Source organism: Enhydra lutris, unplaced genomic scaffold (genome assembly GCF_002288905.1).
Source record: "Enhydra lutris kenyoni isolate GAN:26980312 unplaced genomic scaffold, ASM228890v2 scaffoldscaffold12, whole genome shotgun sequence".
Classification (NCBI taxonomy): Eukaryota; Metazoa; Chordata; class Mammalia; order Carnivora; family Mustelidae; genus Enhydra; species Enhydra lutris.
Genome location: NW_019154096.1, coordinates 5275396 through 5292780, shown reverse-complemented (window position 1 = coordinate 5292780; position 17385 = coordinate 5275396). Strand labels below are relative to the sequence as shown.

Below are 17385 nucleotides of genomic sequence, written 5' to 3'. Positions count from 1 at the left end.
GATGGGTTTGAATGCTTGTTGTATTGAGATCGAATCTAAAAGAATCAAATGTTGACACAATGCCACCCAACCCCAACACACACACATGACTTGGGGCTCTCAGAAAGAGTTGACAAAAGCCTTAAACATAAGGCATAATAAGAACATAATATTATGCCAGACAATTAGAAGACATTTTGATCAATTAAGTTGAGCTCGATATGACTTGAAAACCAAGTAGGAAATGTTCTTAAAAGGCATCAAGGAGAGTGAAACATGTGAAGCATTAAAATACCTATGCCGACCATCACATGTCCCAGTTTATTGCCCAAAACAGAACATAATCAAACCTTGCATGAAGGTAAAACTAGCACAGAATACAAGTATTATGAAAGTGTCATAGGCTAACCACTGCCATGGTTTCTTCTGTTTTAGACAAGAGCAAAATGTGGTTGCTATTAACTGTGGCAAGTTTGATATCTGCACTTGGAACCACACATGCTTACTTTGGAAAATTACATCCTATAAGCCCTGAAGTGACCATGAATATTGTAAGTTACCAGAGTTGTGGGGCGGGGAACCCATAGAACCAAGAGCTACTACCATGACTTAGAATCATGGCAAGCTGAAGCTTTTACATGACCAGTCAAGAATAACTTATCTACTTACTAGATGCATTTAAAAACTCAACTGAAACCAGAAGCTTTGTTTTTCTTCATCAGAGTCAGATGATCTCCTACTGGGGTTACCCAAGTGAAGAGTATGATGTCATAACGGAAGATGGTTATATCCTTGGGATCAACAGAATTCCTTATGGGATTAAAAATTCAGAGAATATAGGTATAATCCTCCCTCCCTTCCTTTTTTTCTCTTCCTCCTTCCCACTCTCTTTTCTTCCCTTCATTCCATCCTTGTTTCCTTCCTCCCTTCCTCCTTTCAGTTCTCCCTAAGGACTTAGTGAGTCTTGCTCATTCTAGAAATGAAACCATGATGAAACTTTATCTCCAGTCTTCAGAGAGATCACCATGAAGTCAGTGGAATCATGAACAGATAGTTATAATGATACGTGATAAGTGCAATGCTAGAACTCTGCAGAGGACATTAAACCAGAAGTTCTGGTACAGATGCCTAACTTAGCTGGTGGAGAGCAAGGAAAACTTGCTCTAGAAATAATGACTTAGCTGAGTCCTGGAGGATCAGGAAGAGTTAGCCAGGGTGTGTGTGACCATGGGGAGGAAAGGGAGGTGATCTGAGGCTCATTTCCTCACTTAAACAAAAATTTTATCTTGTTCTCATCGCAGGAAAATTGTGAAGTACAAGGAGAATAAAATTAAGCAAGATCACCTATCACTTTACCACTCACAAGCCACTTAAATTAACATCACACTGAATTTCCTCAGAATATAAGTTTCTCAATAGCCTTCCGAGGTTAAACTGCACAGTCTAATACATTGTGTCGCTTGAGAAACCACCACCATAATTAAAATGATATATTCAAATATTCAACTCAATCAAGCAAAAGTATTTCATTCTAGTCATCCAAAAGTCTATATCCTGTCTCCATGATTATCTGAGAATGAGGAATGAGGATATAAAGCTTGGATATGGTTTTCTCCCTCAGGCCGGAGACCTGTCGTGTTTCTGCAACATGGTTTGCTCGCGTCAGCCACAAACTGGATCTCCAATTTGCCCAACAACAGCCTGGCCTTCATTCTGGCAGACGCGGGCTACGACGTGTGGCTGGGGAACAGCAGGGGGAACACCTGGGCCAGGAGAAACCTATACTTCTCCCCAGACTCCGTGGAATTCTGGGCTTTCAGGTAAAGAAAAGGGACAAGGAAAAATGGACAATGAAAAATAAAATCAAGTTTAAAAAGCGTGGGTATTCATGTTTGCCTGTTCCAATCCAGTCCCATTTTAATACATTACACTCTCAGGAGGGAAGAAGCAAGTCCTTTTTATTCTAATACCTTCTTGGATTCTGAGTCCAAGGGTAGCTTTTCCTCCATCATCTCAGTACATGTGATGAGCAGATTCCCTTTTCAAATGGAATGAGCAAAATGACCGAAGCAAGGAAATTAGGTGCCTTAGCAGATTCCAAAAGGAAGATCCATCGAGATTTGGGAGGATATCCAAGCTCAGTTGGGGTTTCAAGAACCCAAGTCACCATCAATAGTGAGGATGGTGGGAGGGAGTTAATATGGACACCATGGCCAGCTTTTCAAAGGTTTCCTTTCTCCGGCCCTCTCATGCCCCATTCCTAAAAAGTGCTGATGGAGGGGGAAACAGAAGAGATTTCGGTGGTGCCACTAAAGCATAGAAAAGTGCTCTGAGTGTTCTAGGGCCCGCAAGGAAGCTCATGTCTCTGGGGGAGTGAGAAAGAGAGACAGGTCAGGCGGGCTCCGCGGGCCACACTGAGGCCTTCAGAGCTCACCCTGTGCACAATGAGAAGTCGCTGAGCAGTTTCCAAAAAGGCAGTGGCAGAATCCCATTTCCATTTTCCAAAGACCATTCTGGCTGATCTCTGGGGAGTAAAAGAAAGGGCACTCTGACTCATCTCAATTGACCCCAGATTGTGTACAATCTGTGTACAAATGATGATTAAATCTGACATTCATTTTTAGGGATAGCAAGAATCCCCACCAACAGAGGCTATCTTGTTTGGATTAAGCTGAGCTGTAATGCTCCATTTCAGAAATGACATCAGCTCTTGATAAGAAGCCAGCCCCCCAAAAGCACCTGACACTCCTTCCCAGTCTATAAGCAGCAATGCTTAGAGAAGCCAGTTTTCTATTTTCCCAGAGGGAAGCTTAGCTATAAATAGGCTTGACTTTTAGAAATTATAGCAAGGGAATGTATTCAGCTTTATTTTGTCTTCGTTTTTCTTGCAGCTTTGATGAGATGGCTAAATACGACCTCCCAGCCACGACTGACTTCATTTTAAAGAAAACTGGACAGGATAAGCTGCACTATGTTGGCCATTCCCAGGGCACAACCATTGGTAGGTAAAAGCAGCTGAAGCAGGGGGCTTTTGTTTGTACAGACCCCTTCTCAGTGGTTATGCAGGCATGTTGGTCATTGTGCTAACTGCTTTCCATCCATCATATGAAGGAATGGCTACGACAATCCAATGATATAGGGACAATGATCAAATCTGTTGTATATATGGGGAAATAAGACAGGAGGAGAAATAACTTGTGCAAGATAACACAGGTAGGACGAATAGGGTAGCTCAGATCCCAGCTCAGGCCATCCTACTCCCAAGCCCGTAATCTTAGACACTGCACCTCCTGGCCTCTGGACTGAACATTCCATCCACTCAACCACATGAGTGGAACATCTGCAATGTGTCCTAAGAATATAGCAATAAATAAAGGAGATGAAAATTTTTGTCCTTGTGCTACAGATACTTTAGCGGGGAGGCAGAGAAAGTAATAAGGGTTATAAAGTAAAATACAGAGTAGGTTAAATAATGGTAATGATATGGGAAGCAAATAAATCAGGAAAGGCTATGAGGGAGCATCAGAGGGGACACGGCGAGTTCAGATAGAGGATACCCCTAGCACTCTCTGAGTAAAGGCGTGAAGGAGATGGGGGGACTGGGGTGTGAGTCATGTGTACGCCTGAAAGACTGATGTTCTGGAAAGAGGGAAAAGCAAGTGCAAAGGGCTTGAGGTTGCAGACTTTTCAAGGAATGGTGAGAGGTGATTCATTGTGTAGCTGAATCAGACACAAAGCAAGGGACGAGATGTGGGCACGGTCTAAGGAGGGCAGACTGTTCAGAGCTTTTGGGGTGTTATAGGGATTTCAGGTTTTACTCTAAGTAAAGGGAAACCAGAGCAGAGTTTTGAAGATGGGAGTACCAGGATCTGACCTCAAGGCCCTCAACAGGATTAGAAGTTACACAGTCCCATTAACAGAATCCCCCCAGCTGCTGATGAGGAGCAAGGGTAGGGGTAGAGGAATCAGTTCAGGGATTCTTAGAGTGACCCACGAGAGGCATGATCGTGACCTGGATGCGGGTGGGTAGCTGTGGCGTACGGTTAGGTTCTAGATGTGTTCTGGAAGAGGAACCTATAGGACTTGCCTCCACATTGGATATGGGGCATAAGGGAAAGAAAGGGGTCAAGAATGATGCGAGATTTGTGGTCTGAGCACCTGGAGTGATGGAGATGCCCAGTCCACGAGGGGGATGGCTGTGAGAACAACGGATACGATCCAGGGGGACAGGGGGCTCTGTTTTCTTGCTGTTAGGTGCCGGACACCTGCTGGAGATCTGAATGTACAAAATGTACGAGAAACACGGTGCAATAACCAGTAAAGTGAGTTCAGACAGGAAAGGGGAGGAGCCCAAGGATGAAGCCTGGGCTGCTCTTAGTCTAGAAGATGAGGAGGAATCAGACAAAGGAGCTGGGACGTCATGGTGACAGTGCTATGAGGGAGCCAGGAGTACCTCGTGTTCTGGAAGTCAAGGGCAGAAAGTGTTTCAAGAAGGAGAAGGTGGTCAGCTATGGAAGAGGCTACTGATGAGTCATGGGAACTGAAGTCTAAGAAGGGACCATTGGATTTGGCAGCCAGAAAGGTGGAGGGACCTTCTGAACAGCAACCTCAGAGGAGTGGTTGGGATAAAGCATAATCAAGTGAGCTCCAGAGCACGTGAGAGAAAGCTTTAAGGGGAAGGAAAAGGTGGAAGCAAAAGGGGAAGGAGGGGTCACAGAGGAGGAATAATGACATATTTTATGCTAGTCTCTGCTCTCAGCCAATGACTTGATTCCGTGCTGGGAAGCTAAGCAATCAGTAGGTCCATATATAAACGTCGATGCAGGGAAGTGGTTGAAGTTGGTGGTGGGCACGTGGTCTCACCCATAGAATTTTAAAGAGTTTATTTATTTGAGAGAGAGAAGGAGAAACAGAATCCTTGCTGAGCAAGGAGCCCGATGCCGGACTCGATCCTAGGACTCTGGGATCATGACCTGAGGAGAAGGCAGACACTTAACCAACTGAGCTAACTCACCTATAAAATTTTAGAGAAAAACGTCAGTGAGGAAGAGCTTCCCAGTGTCCTTTGTCATTATGTCATAGGTCATGTTCCCAAGGAGATGAGGACTAGTATTCAGGTTGTTTTATAAATAAACACTGCTAGGGTAAAGGGCAGAAGGCAAGACTAGGCAGAGGGAGCAGCGGGGACGTGACACACTTCCAAAAATCTCTTGGTCAATTCTGTATGAGAAGGCTCTTGAGAGTCTCTGAGTGGAACTGGGTGGCTGGGCTTTTTTGGCCACTGGTTGACCCGCCATTCAGTGAAGACTGCCCGGGAAAGGGATTCTTTAGAATTCTTTGAGAACCATGGATTCTCTTGAGCAAAAGCAAAATCAGACAGGAGTCACAAATTCTCTGCTACTGGGGTTAGATAAATGCCTCAGACATGAGGAGGAATCTGGGCAGGTACAGCACAGCATGTATCCCACATGGTCAAAAATCGAGTCAATATCCTTTTTTTTTTTTTTAAAGATTTACTTATTTTAAAGAGAGAAAACATGCACATGCATACGCAGGGACAGGGGCAGAGGGAGAAGGAGAGAGAGAATCTCAAGCAGACGTTCCACTGGGCATGGAGTCCCACAGGGGCTCGATCTCATGACCCTGAGATAATGACCTGAGCCAAAACCAAGAGTCAGGTGCTCAACTGACTGAGCCACCCAGGTGCTCCTCAAAATCCTTTGTTAAAAAAGGGGAGATGTTCTAGATTACCAAAATTGACACCTTCGATTTCCAAAACCATACAAAAGTTGCATCATTTTGGAGGGAAATCTGCCTTAACTTATGACACAATGCTGTTTTTTTTTTTTAATAGCACACACTGAACAGAGTTTAACCTTTCCTCAATGATCTAGGGTTATAAAATTATTTCCTCGAGATGCAATGCAATGATTTCCTAGGATTTATGGGGATGAGTAAAACTGACACTAAGTGACTCCAAACTACCACTATTTGGAGTCATTTGAATTTTGAACATTCCATCCTTCTTTGTCACTAATGGATAACATGTCATCACTGTCGCCACACACAAAGATTTCTGGAAGGTGTTTCTGCTTTGCATTTGCATCTTCTAATCTTCTGTGTACTGGGAAGTCAGATAAGTGTCCCTTTTAGGATTGTGTCACAAATAGGGTTGTTTATTCTAAGCAAGGAAGTGTATTCTGAGAAGTCACCTGTCCTAACTGTGCTGGGACCTATAGATACCCACTCAGTCTCTTCCTGTGTGATTCTTGCTTTCTCTGGGTGATAGGCTGGCTGTAATCTGCAGAATTAGGCAATCAGGTAAAGAATCCCTTAGCAAATGCCATTCTTCCTTAAGTAGAATTAGGCAGAGGTAGGTGAGGTAAGTGTTCACATTTGAAAGTCTTTTTTGTTGTTGTTGTTCAGAACTCTTTTGTCTAATCAATATGCTATTATTAACCATGGGGAGAGATTATCCTATGTAGTTTGATTGTATAGAGTTTAGCTTTATGACTCTTTGATCACATCGCAGTCTACTAATATGCTACCATTCAAAACAGCAATTAATTACAGACAAGAGCTGAGTATATTTACAGAGCGTAGATGTTTGAATTATTGTGGCTGGTCTCTTGTCCAGCATTTACAATGTGCTTAGTGTCCTGGTAAATACCTTCTATAATTCACCTCACTTGGTTCCTTAAAAAACCCTATTAAAGCACTCATTTTTAGTCCCATATTTCAGATGAGGAAAATGAGGCTTTCGGTGCTTAGGTGACCTGTCCAAGGTAACAAATCCAATATACCCCATAGCCAGGATTCAAATCTTGTTTGGTCAGTTTCAAAACTTTTTCAATCTTTCCCACTTGCATACCCTCCTCATATGAAGTGCTAATTATCTCACTGTGATGACATGAATCTGAACTCATCAAAATCTGTTTGCAGTATAAGTAATTCTTCCTCACCGCACATGAATCTTAAAATTGGCCTGCTTTCTAAAGTCAGATGAAAGAATTTAACTTTTTACAAGTTCTAGCCTCCTGTTCCTAGAGGGAATCTATGAAAATAAAATAAATATACTAAAATTTGATCACTCTGAACAAGCAGAGGTGGTCAGTTTCTCTCTCTTAGTGAACAGCACTCTGAGTAAATCCAAATAATGTCCCACTTGTAAAACACACACACACATGCACGCACACAACCCTTCTTTACTGGTTCCTTGTCGTTCTGTTTCAGGTTTCATCGCCTTTTCTACCAACCCCAAGCTGGCTAAAAGAATCAAAACCTTCTATGCTTTAGCTCCCGTTGCCACCGTGAAATACACCAAAACTCTTCTGAACAAACTCATGCTTCTTCCTTCAACCATCTTCAAGGTATGTGATTCTCTTCAACTGAATCTAAGATGTCGAGTTGTCTGTGGGTCTCACAGGGACAGAAGGAGAAGGGAAACACCGCGCGGACACCCGTGCTTCTGGCCAAGAATGGAAATGGGCAGAAGCATGTTTTAGTTCCTGCCTAGCAATGGCTGAATCCCCATGCCAACCGGGGAGATCCCCCTTTCTATCCGCATCCTTGGTAGCTTTACGTGGGTTAGCGATACTGGGAGCGTCGGTCCCCTTCATAGACGTTTCGTTTCCTTCGTATGTATGAAAACCGCGATTCAGGGAGAGAGAAATAAGAACAAAAGCAAGAAAACCGGAAAGGGGAAGGGAAGAAAAGAAAGGGAAGGAGAGGGGAAAGGAGAAAAAGGGGAAGGAGAGCAACGCTCCTGGAGACGAGGACCTTGAGACCCTTCATCAAATGCCCTTGACTTTCCAAACCTTTAAAAGGGGTCCCAGAGGGCAGGAGTGTGGGTTGCAATAAACAGGAAATATCCAGTGTCTTGTATAGTAGACACACACTGGAGGGAATTAATGATCCTTGCTTTCCCAACACTTAATCACCTACTTCTCCCACCTCCCTAAACCGACACACACAGACACCGATACTGCTTCCTTCAGGAGAATAGTTTTACTGCAGGCTGTAAAACGTAATGATGCTATTTCCTTCCATGGTTTTGTACTATTCATTTCTTTTTACTCTGAACTAACTTGTGTGTTGAAAGCCCAAGGGACTCTATCTACAGTCAAACTACATATGTAAAGCTTTTGCTCAAAACGTGAAAAATTTGTGATGACCTTGAGTATCATTACCGGCTGCGCTACTGCAGGTGTCTCTTTCCTACTTGGGCTCAGGTTTTCTGATAGGCAATGTAGATAGTTGGTTTAAAAATAATAATTAAAAAGTGTTAGACCTTAAGTCAGGGGTTTGAGGCTCAGATCAAGATGGTAGCTTTATAGAATCTGTGAACTTTATAGTCAGTTCTAGGTAAGCACAAGATCTCAACTATTTCTTAGCCTCCTGTTTCCTCCCATATAATATGGGGATAACCCATGTCTATTTTCCTCAAGAAGATTTGAGGCAAATAATCAAGCTCCCGAGCCTCATTGTCTTTCCAAAGGTTTTCCTGAAAATACAATAGGGTCACCATTTCGGCTTCTGATCTTTTGATGTTTTGTTGCATCACTTATGACATCCTGCCACGTTGTTTTATGATTTTTATTTCATGACACTTATTAGCCCAACTAGACTGTAACTCTTCGTGTCTTACACATCTCCTCAGCAGCCGCTACGTTTCTCAATGGAACAATAAATATTCAATGTTGGTCATCTGCCCTGTCCATTCCCCAACTTTATAGTGGGAATTAAATGAGAAAAAGAGTTTGAAATTCCTGAAACAATGTAAAGAAATACGAAAATCTCACCAGCTAATTTGCACCAGCCAATTTGCAACTAGATAAATTTATGAGTCTTCTTCGCCACTTCATGTTTACAAAACTCTCCCAATGCTTTTATTTTTCAGCTTGTATTTGGTGACAAAATATTCTACCCACACCACTTTTTTGATCAGTTTCTTGCTACTGAGGTGTGCTCCCGGGAGACGGTGGATCTCCTCTGCAGCAATGCCTTATTCATCATTTGTGGATTTGACACTAAGAACTTGAACATGGTTTGTATGCATTGACATTTTTTTAATTTTTTTTATTTTTTATAAACATATAATATATTTTTATCCCCAGGGGTAGAGGTCTGTGAATCGCCAGGTTTACACACTTCACAGCACTCACCATGGCACATACCCTCCCCAATGTCCATAACCCCACCCCCCTTCTCCCAACCCCCCTCCCCCCAGCAACCCTCTGTTTGTTTTGTGAGATTAAGAGTCACTTATGGTTTGTCTCCCTCCCAATCCCATCTTGTTTCATTTATTCTTCTCCTACCCCCTTAACCCCCCATGTCCCTGAAATGAGGAAGTGGAGATGCAACATGCATTGACATTTTGATTCTGAATATTTTGAGCAACATTTTGAGGACTTGTTCTACCATGACTTAGACACGGTACTTTGAAAAACTAGGAGGAGTGGGGGCCTGGGTGGCTCAGTTGTTTAAGCATCCAAGTCTTGATCTCAGCTCAGGTCTTGATCTGAGGGTCGTAAGTTCAAGCTCCACGTGGGGCTCCACACTGGGTATGGAGTCCACTCAAAAACAAACAAACAAAAAAACTAGGAGTAGCTTCAGAATTGTGTCCGTGCTTTGTAGATAAGCCCAAGGGAAGTCACATCATTGCTACCAGTTTCGTTCCCTCCAGCTCCCTGCTGTCACCCAAGTGCTCCCTAAAGTAAACAGCATGTAGAAAAAATAGTAGATAGTGAGCTCTGCTCACTTCTGACCCCCTAAGTAATTGGTGTAACACTTAAATTCTGTGAGGGGAGGCACTGAACCATATATTTTAGCAGGCTTCTCTGCTGACGTCTAAGCATTGACTGAATGTTCTTAATGCTGATAGTCACTCCCATAAATTTTATAAAATTTATTTCAGAGCAACTATTTATGTTAGCTTTTGTCCATACTCTTTATCTAGCTATTTCCATTGTTTTGAATTGGGTTTGGGTTTTAAAAACATATATGAAAAAGTGCAGTATCAAAAGGAGTTAAGAATATAAATTCCGGTTAAGAGCCTAAACTCCAATCCTTTCTTTGGAGCTGAGTTACAGTCATCTGTCTTGGTTTCCTTGTCCACCAAGTGTATTAGTGTGGAGATTAAATGAACTAATTTGTGTAAAGTTTAGAGAACATAGTTCAAAGTATATGGCTCATAGGAATTGCATATGTTTTGCTACTAATACTATCATATTTTGACAATTATCCTCACTCCGAATTGTTGGTTTACCAAGTTCATTGATAAGAAGATATAATTCTACCTCCAGGTATCTACTTACTAAACAGTATTTACTAGGACACTACTAAGTGTTGTAGCTACTGGGGACATAATGGTGAAATCACAGATACCTTCCTGCCCTCATGGAAATCAAGGACACCCAGTCCTCTTTCTCAGTGTTGGTCAGAATCTGTGGATATTTTAGAATATATGTGAACAAAGGGAAACTTCCTCAGTTTCTATTTTGGATGGTAAGTAGAAGACTCATCCCTCTGTCTTGCAAGCAAGTCCCTCTCCTTGGCTCTGGGAATGGCTGCCATTTTGTATGTGCAGTATGATGGAACCATCTACCCTTGTCACACTAAGAAAAGGCAGAACAGGGGCACCTGGGTGGCTCAGTGGGTTAAGCCGCTGCCTTCGGCTCAGGTCATGATCTCAGGGTCCTGGGATCGAGTCCCGCATCGGGCTCTCTGCTTGGCAGGGAGCCTGCTTCCCTCCCTCTCTCTGCCTGCCTCTCTGTCTACTTGTGATCTCTCTCTGTCAAATAAATAAATAAATAAAATCTTTAAAAAAAAAAAAGAAAAAAAATAAAAAAAAAAAAAAGAAAAGGCAGAACAGATTACTGCATTCCATCTGTGAGAATCTTCTGAGAAAATTCATAGTGAAATAGAGACAAGGAGCAAAGGGAATTAGAGATTTCATCCTTCCGCATGAACATTATGTGCCAAGGTATTTCATTCTTCTATGATGATGGTCCATTTGTTTGACCCTAGCCATGGTCCTCTATACAGTGGCACTAAGACCCACTATGAACCAGTCTATACAAGCTGAGACACGATTTCAGTTAGTTGTCTGGGGTCTGGTCACAGTGGATTAGAGCAGTGATAGGATAGCAGGATAGCACAACGATTGTAAATATCCTGTACGTGTATTCTGACTATATATATATACATATTCTGAATATATATGTCATATATACATATATGACTATCATATATGACATACACATACACATGCCTCGCTATATGTGCATACATAGGTCCACAGAGCAAGAGGCTTCTATGTGGACATTACATCTACTGTACTCTGACACTGGGTAGAGAGGAGTGAAAGCTGAGAAGCTAGAGATCTAGATTAAAGTCTCTGGCTCCATCCTGATATGAGCTGCGTGACATTGGACATTTCTCCAAACTTCTCTGAGCCCCAATTTCCATTTTGATCAAAGGGATGATCAGCTCTCCTCATTGAGAGGTGACAAATCAAACAACTGTCTCATGCAATTACGCTTTGCTAACTCTCCAGCAGCATACAACTATGTTGCTCGGCTCCTTTGGTGAACACTGCATTTAGGCACTTGACCTGGATCACAAAAATTGAAATCTTAGCTATTTTAAGAAACCCAATATACATATGTGTGTGCCTTTGCTTTCTAGAGTCGCTTGGATGTGTATCTATCACATAATCCAGCAGGAACTTCAGTTCAGGATGTCCTCCACTGGTCTCAGGTATCATTTCTCAAATGCTCTTAAAACTTCTTTTGTGTGCTTGAACCCCTGGCCCTTTCCCTAAAGCACAATCTTGAAATACTCTGTCACATGCTCCTAGCAGGGAATTTTCCTGGCATGTGGCTGCCAGCTGAAAATAGCTATTCTGTCCATGTAAATGAAATCCTATGAGGGGCTCCTGGGTGGCTGAGTTGGTTAAGCTTCTGACTCTTGATTTTGGCTCAGATCATGATCTTGGGGTCATGAGCTCAAGCCCTGCATCAGGCTCTGCACTGAACGTGGAACCTGCCTAAGATTCTCTCTCTCTTCCTCTCCCTTTGCCCCTCCCCAACCCTCTCGCATGGGTGCATTCTCTCTCTCTAAAAAAAGTAAAAATAAAGTCCTATGAAAACAATCACTTTGGGTAGCAAAGAAGTGAATGATTTTTTTATGACTTGGCATGTGAGAAAAAAATTATTTCAAGCAAAGCCACACTTAAATTTGCATAAATATCTGGTCCTGGATGAACAGTAGTCTTAATTTTGGGAAGGAGAAAAATGTTTTTCAAAAATTGTTTAAATTGAAAGTAAACTACCTGGAAGGGTTTGAATTTTGTTTTTCACGTAGCAGGGAGAGTTTTTATTTCCTCGTATTATTCATTTCTCTCCATTAGGCTGTAAAGTCTGGGGAGTTCCAAGCTTTTGACTGGGGTAGCCCAGCTCTGAACATGCTGCACTTTCACCAGGTAAGCTTCTTAAAGTTGGAATTGTTCACATTTTGAAAGACAAAGATATAAAACTTTAAAGTGAAATTATGATCATCAGGCATGTGTTCTCCAAAGGAATGTTGGTGTCCAGACTCATCCTTAAGGAAATTAGAAAGTAGATGGTAATTTCCTCGGAATCCATTCATCATGCCAAACATCACCCTGTCTCCATACTCTCTCTGTGAACTCAGCTCCAGTGGCTGCATTCAGGGAACCGCACCTCCACTTGGGAGAACCTCCTAGAACTCATCACCCCGCACCTCCTTACACAACCCTGCCCTGGACACCAGTGGCCAGCACACGGCCCTCTCCTTTCGGAAGTGCAGTTCACAGATACAACAAGCTGACAATTCAACCTGTTTAGGAGAAAAAGCTGGAATCTCTGGTCTTCTTAAACAATAGCCCTTCCTTGGTCAACAGCCAGAGAAGTGATGCCACCATATTCCCAGAGATAAGATGTGAGGATGGCGTGCTCGCAGATCAAGGCTGGAGATACTCCTTGGCAGACAGGGGCCTTGTTGGAGAGGCAGACATACTGGCCACCCCTTGCCCTTCTTGCTGCACAAAGAAGCCAGGCTTTGGGTCCATCCCATCTGGGACCCCGTGGGCATTAAGACAGGAATTTCTTCATTGCCCCACCCAAATATGTAATGAGAACACATCTGCAAGCCCTCGGGTTAGGGTACACCTGCAGACCATCTCTGGCTACGTTTGAATGAGAGAGCTACTCTGCAGTTTTTGTAATCTTCTCCCCTTCCTTCTTCTCCCACCCCGGAGTTTCCACCCACGTACTGGCCAAACAGCCCTACTGATTTTCATCTGCTTCCACAACTCGACGTTTAGAAGGGATTTCTATCTCTTCACGACAATATCTCATGTGTAGAGATGTCCCGCTTTTGCAACAATTTTTGATGTCTTTAAAGAGGCACAATCAGATCAAACACCATTGAAAACACTTTTTCTCCAACCATCGCCTCCTCAAACCCCCAAAACACAGTCATTCTTTGCATCTACCTTTCTCCTGGGCTCTACTACCAGTAATCAGTGGCATCCATCTTAGGGGACCTGAAATAACAAATCCCAAGCCCACCCTCCCTTCGCCAAGCCATAGAACAACACAGATGGTCTTCAACTAACTGAGCCCTGACACTAATTTAAGAGCCAGAAGGTAACATCTAGAAAACTCTTTGAACAACGGAGCATGAATAAAAGAAGGTAGGTTTATTATTATTATGAATATTCTCCACATTTTACCCTTCTCTCCACTAAAATAAAGTATTAAAATATTATGGAAAATTATATACGATGAAATATTTTCCTATGACAAGTTGACTATTATATAAGGTGAGATATGGAAAAATTTAGTTTATTGGATTAGTATTCTGCAGAGTAGGATCTAAAAAACCAAAAAAATTCTCCGTGGATAGTGGTAAAATTGGTGATGGTTTTTTTATTCCCTTGTCCTGCTTTATAAGCCTCTTTAAAATCTATGTATAAATGTTGATTTTCTAGAAATAGCAAATGGGACTGATGATAGCTTTTCTCAGAATTGTATCCAATATTTAGTAAAATCAGCCAAGTATTCAACAAAACAACCCCTTCAATGAACTGACTGACCTGCTAACTGACCATACTGGTAAGTCAGTACAAAGCCAAAATAAATGACTCAAGACATTTCGAGATCATATTTTGGAGTGTCTGGGTAGAAACAGTCTATTATAGTTAGAATCCAATCAAATCCACTTTCTTGATTTGGGGTAGAAATCTAAATTTTTAATTTGTAAGAAATGTGATCTAAAGATTTGCTATTCAATGCATGGTCCAGGACCAACAGTATCAGCATTCATCTGAGAATGCAGAATCCTGGCTCCTCCCCTAGATGTACCGAATCAGAATCTTCATCTTACCAAGATCCCCAGGTGTTTCACAGGCCCTTTCAAGTTTGAGAAGCACTGACCTAAAACACTGCATCCACTTTGCTCTGTGAATAAAGGTGACTTTCTCTGAGCAATCACTGCTAAGAATCTACTTCTATAACCCGACCATGCCATGTGCAACAACATGGATCAAACTCAAAGGCATTATACTAAGTGAAATAAGTCAGACAGAGAAAGTCACATTCTGTATGATCTCACTTATATGTGGAATCTGAAAACAAAACCAACAGCTGAGTTTGCAGATACAGAGAACAGATGGGTGGCTGCCAGCGGCGTGGGGTAGAGGGTAGGTGATATGGGTGAAGAGGCACAAATTTCCAGTTTATACAATAAAGCCTTGAGGATGTCATGTACAACATGGTGACTACAATGAAAAATGCTGTATTGTATATTTGGAAGTTGCCAAGAAAGTAGACCTTAAGGAACACCTGGGTGGCTCAGTTGGTTGGGCAACTGCTTTTGGCTCAGATCCTGATCCTGGAGTCCTAGGATGGAGTCCTACATCAGGCTCCCTGCTCTGCGGGGAGTCTGTTTTTCCTCGTGACCCTCCCCCCTCATGCTCTCTCTCTCATTCTCTCTTCAAATAAATAAATAAAATCTTTTTAAAAAAAAGAGACAGAGAAAAAAAAACTTTCAAGTAGATCTTGAAAGTTCTCATCATAAGAAAAAAAAACTGTAACCATGTGTGTGATGGACAATAACTAGACTTAATGGGGGTGATTATTTCACAATATATGCATCTATTAAAGCATTATGTTATATACCTGAAATTAATACAATGTTATGTGTCAATACACCTCAACAGAAAAAAATCATCAACCAGTGCGATATCCTCTAGCCAAGAAATAAGTATTGGGGTTTAAGGTGCAGTTACTTATAACACTGGGGTTCTTTCTCTCTTATGTTTTAGCCCACACCTCCCTACTACAACTTGACAGACATGCACGTGCCAATTGCCGTGTGGAACGGAGGCAATGACTTGCTGGCTGACCCTCGAGATGTTGACCTTCTGCTTTCCAAACTCCCCAACCTCATTTATCACAGAAAGATCCCTCCTTACAATCACTTGGATTTTATCTGGGCCATGGATGCCCCTCAAGTACTTTACAATGAAATCGTTTCTATGATGGGAGAAAATAACTAGTAGTTCCCCATTTAAAGACTTAACCATTTATTGTTCCAAAATAAGTTCTTCTCTCACACATGGTTTTCTACTGTGTTCAGGATAGAGTGATTCTTTCTCTAATTTTCACTTCAGAAATAAATCAGCATCAACAATCTTTCCAGTTGTCATTTTTAACGTCAAATAAGTTTTATATTTTTTGTTTTTCACTTAAGATGGGTCTGGAAACACTTGGAAGGACACATTCCGGGGAGGTGAAATGTCTCTTCCAGTCCTCCCATTCCACTGATCTTCTAAACTCAACATAGATTGTGAGACGTGAATCATGAGTGTTGCCAAAAGGCCGTTGTGGGATTGAATACTGAACCCTCTGGTGTATGCTTGAGATTGAGTACACTGCTTTCTACTTGCTGAAGCTCATTTTCTCCCTCTGTTCACTGCTGATATTCCTTGCCGTTTTGCATATTTAATCCCATGAAAAGGCAAATTAAGCTATCAGCTGAATGAAAGTCAGCTCACTTTCACTTCCTAGAGGAAGAGGGCAACAAGTAATAGGGAGCCATGGTTCTGGAAGTTGGGATACAAAGTGTGTCCTTCATCCCTCCTGCTGTTCTACCCCCACCCCTGGACCTTGACCACAGAACATGGGACAATGAGCCAAAAGATTTTTTTACGTCACTGCCACCATTCTGGCACCCACAGGATCCAGAAACTCTGCCACTGGTAAATTTCAGTCAGAAGATACAACAGCCACCAGTTGGTGCACTTGCCCCGCAGAATGGCTCCTCCAAATTTCTAGACTCTCCAGTAAGCACAGCCTCCCCTGAGAAATTCTATCAACCCTGTAATAGTGTGACATCATATTTTATAAATTAAGCTTTTTGGGTCACATGTTTCATGCTATAAAATACAAATGAGATCAAGACTATCTTGTACCCACATCTCATGGTGAAGCATAGGGAGTATTCACAAAAATCTGTTAACGATTTTTGTTATACTGCCACATCCTTCAACCTTTGCTAGAAAGCCCGAAGCCTTCTTGTTTGTTTTAACACCCGCCCTTTATTTCAAAAGTGGCAACAAGAAATTGCTTTAAAAAGATCGTTTGAAAGTCTATTTCAATGAACTTTGACGGCGGGCTTTAAGAAACTGACATGAGAATCTCAGGGAGTAGCGACCAGTATTCATGGTGGTGGAGAAGGTTAAGGAGGCATCCTTCTCAAGAAAACAGCAATCATTCTATTTGTATAGTCTCCTGCGCTTTTGTAGCTAACTACCTTTCTTCTAGTCTGCATTTAGAAAACATGGGCAACTTTGGTTTTAGGTGTTGGATCAGGAGGAAGACAAATCATAAGAGACTCTTAATCTCACAAAACAAACTGAGGGTTGTCGGTGGGGAGGAGGGATAGGGAGAGGATGGTGGGGTTATGGACATTGGGGAGGGTATGTGCTATGGTGAGTGCTATGAAGTGTGTAAGCCTGACAATTCACAGACCTGTACTCCTGGGGCTAATAATACATTATATGTTAATAAAAAATAAAAAAAAAAATTAAAAAAGCCAAAGCCACAAGTAAATATATTTGTTCCCACAGAAGCTCTGCTCATGTTCCTCATTCCTAAATCCGAACTTTCAGCCTCTCAGCTGATCTTCAAGGACTCATTTCCCTAGCTATTACCTTGTTCCCATATTGACTTGAAGCAAATTTAAGATGTTACCTTTTTCACCCATGAGTATTTCAGATTGTACTTCTAGAAGATCAAGTCACTTTTTTGTAACCTAACAAAACCATTATCACATCCAAAATATTCTTAATATCATTAAACTTCCAGTCAGGGTTCA

At 42.0% G+C, this 17385-nt stretch overlaps 1 protein-coding gene across 1 annotated transcript; it reads left to right on the top strand.

Moving 5' to 3' along the window:
* The first annotated feature begins 422 nt into the window (after window positions 1–422).
* Window positions 423–15565, top strand: LOC111145260 (lipase F, gastric type). The gene is made up of 9 exons (XM_022500058.1): window positions 423–530; window positions 702–819; window positions 1601–1799; window positions 2871–2980; window positions 7213–7349; window positions 8879–9025; window positions 11668–11739; window positions 12392–12463; window positions 15332–15565. The coding sequence occupies exons 1-9, from the start codon at window positions 426–428 to the stop codon at window positions 15563–15565; spliced, it is 1194 nt and encodes a 397-aa protein (XP_022355766.1). The 5' UTR covers window positions 423–425.
* Window positions 15566–17385: the final 1820 nt, after the last annotated feature.

Coding starts and splice junctions, on each gene's coding strand:
- LOC111145260 (XM_022500058.1), top strand. CDS start 426: ATGTGGTTGCTATTAACTGTGGCAAGTTTGATATCTGCACTTGGAACC. Junction 9,026..11,667: donor ACACTAAGAACTTGAACATG/GTTTGTATGCAT, acceptor TTTGCTTTCTAG/AGTCGCTTGGATGTGTATCT. Junction 12,464..15,331: donor ACATGCTGCACTTTCACCAG/GTAAGCTTCTTA, acceptor CTTATGTTTTAG/CCCACACCTCCCTACTACAA.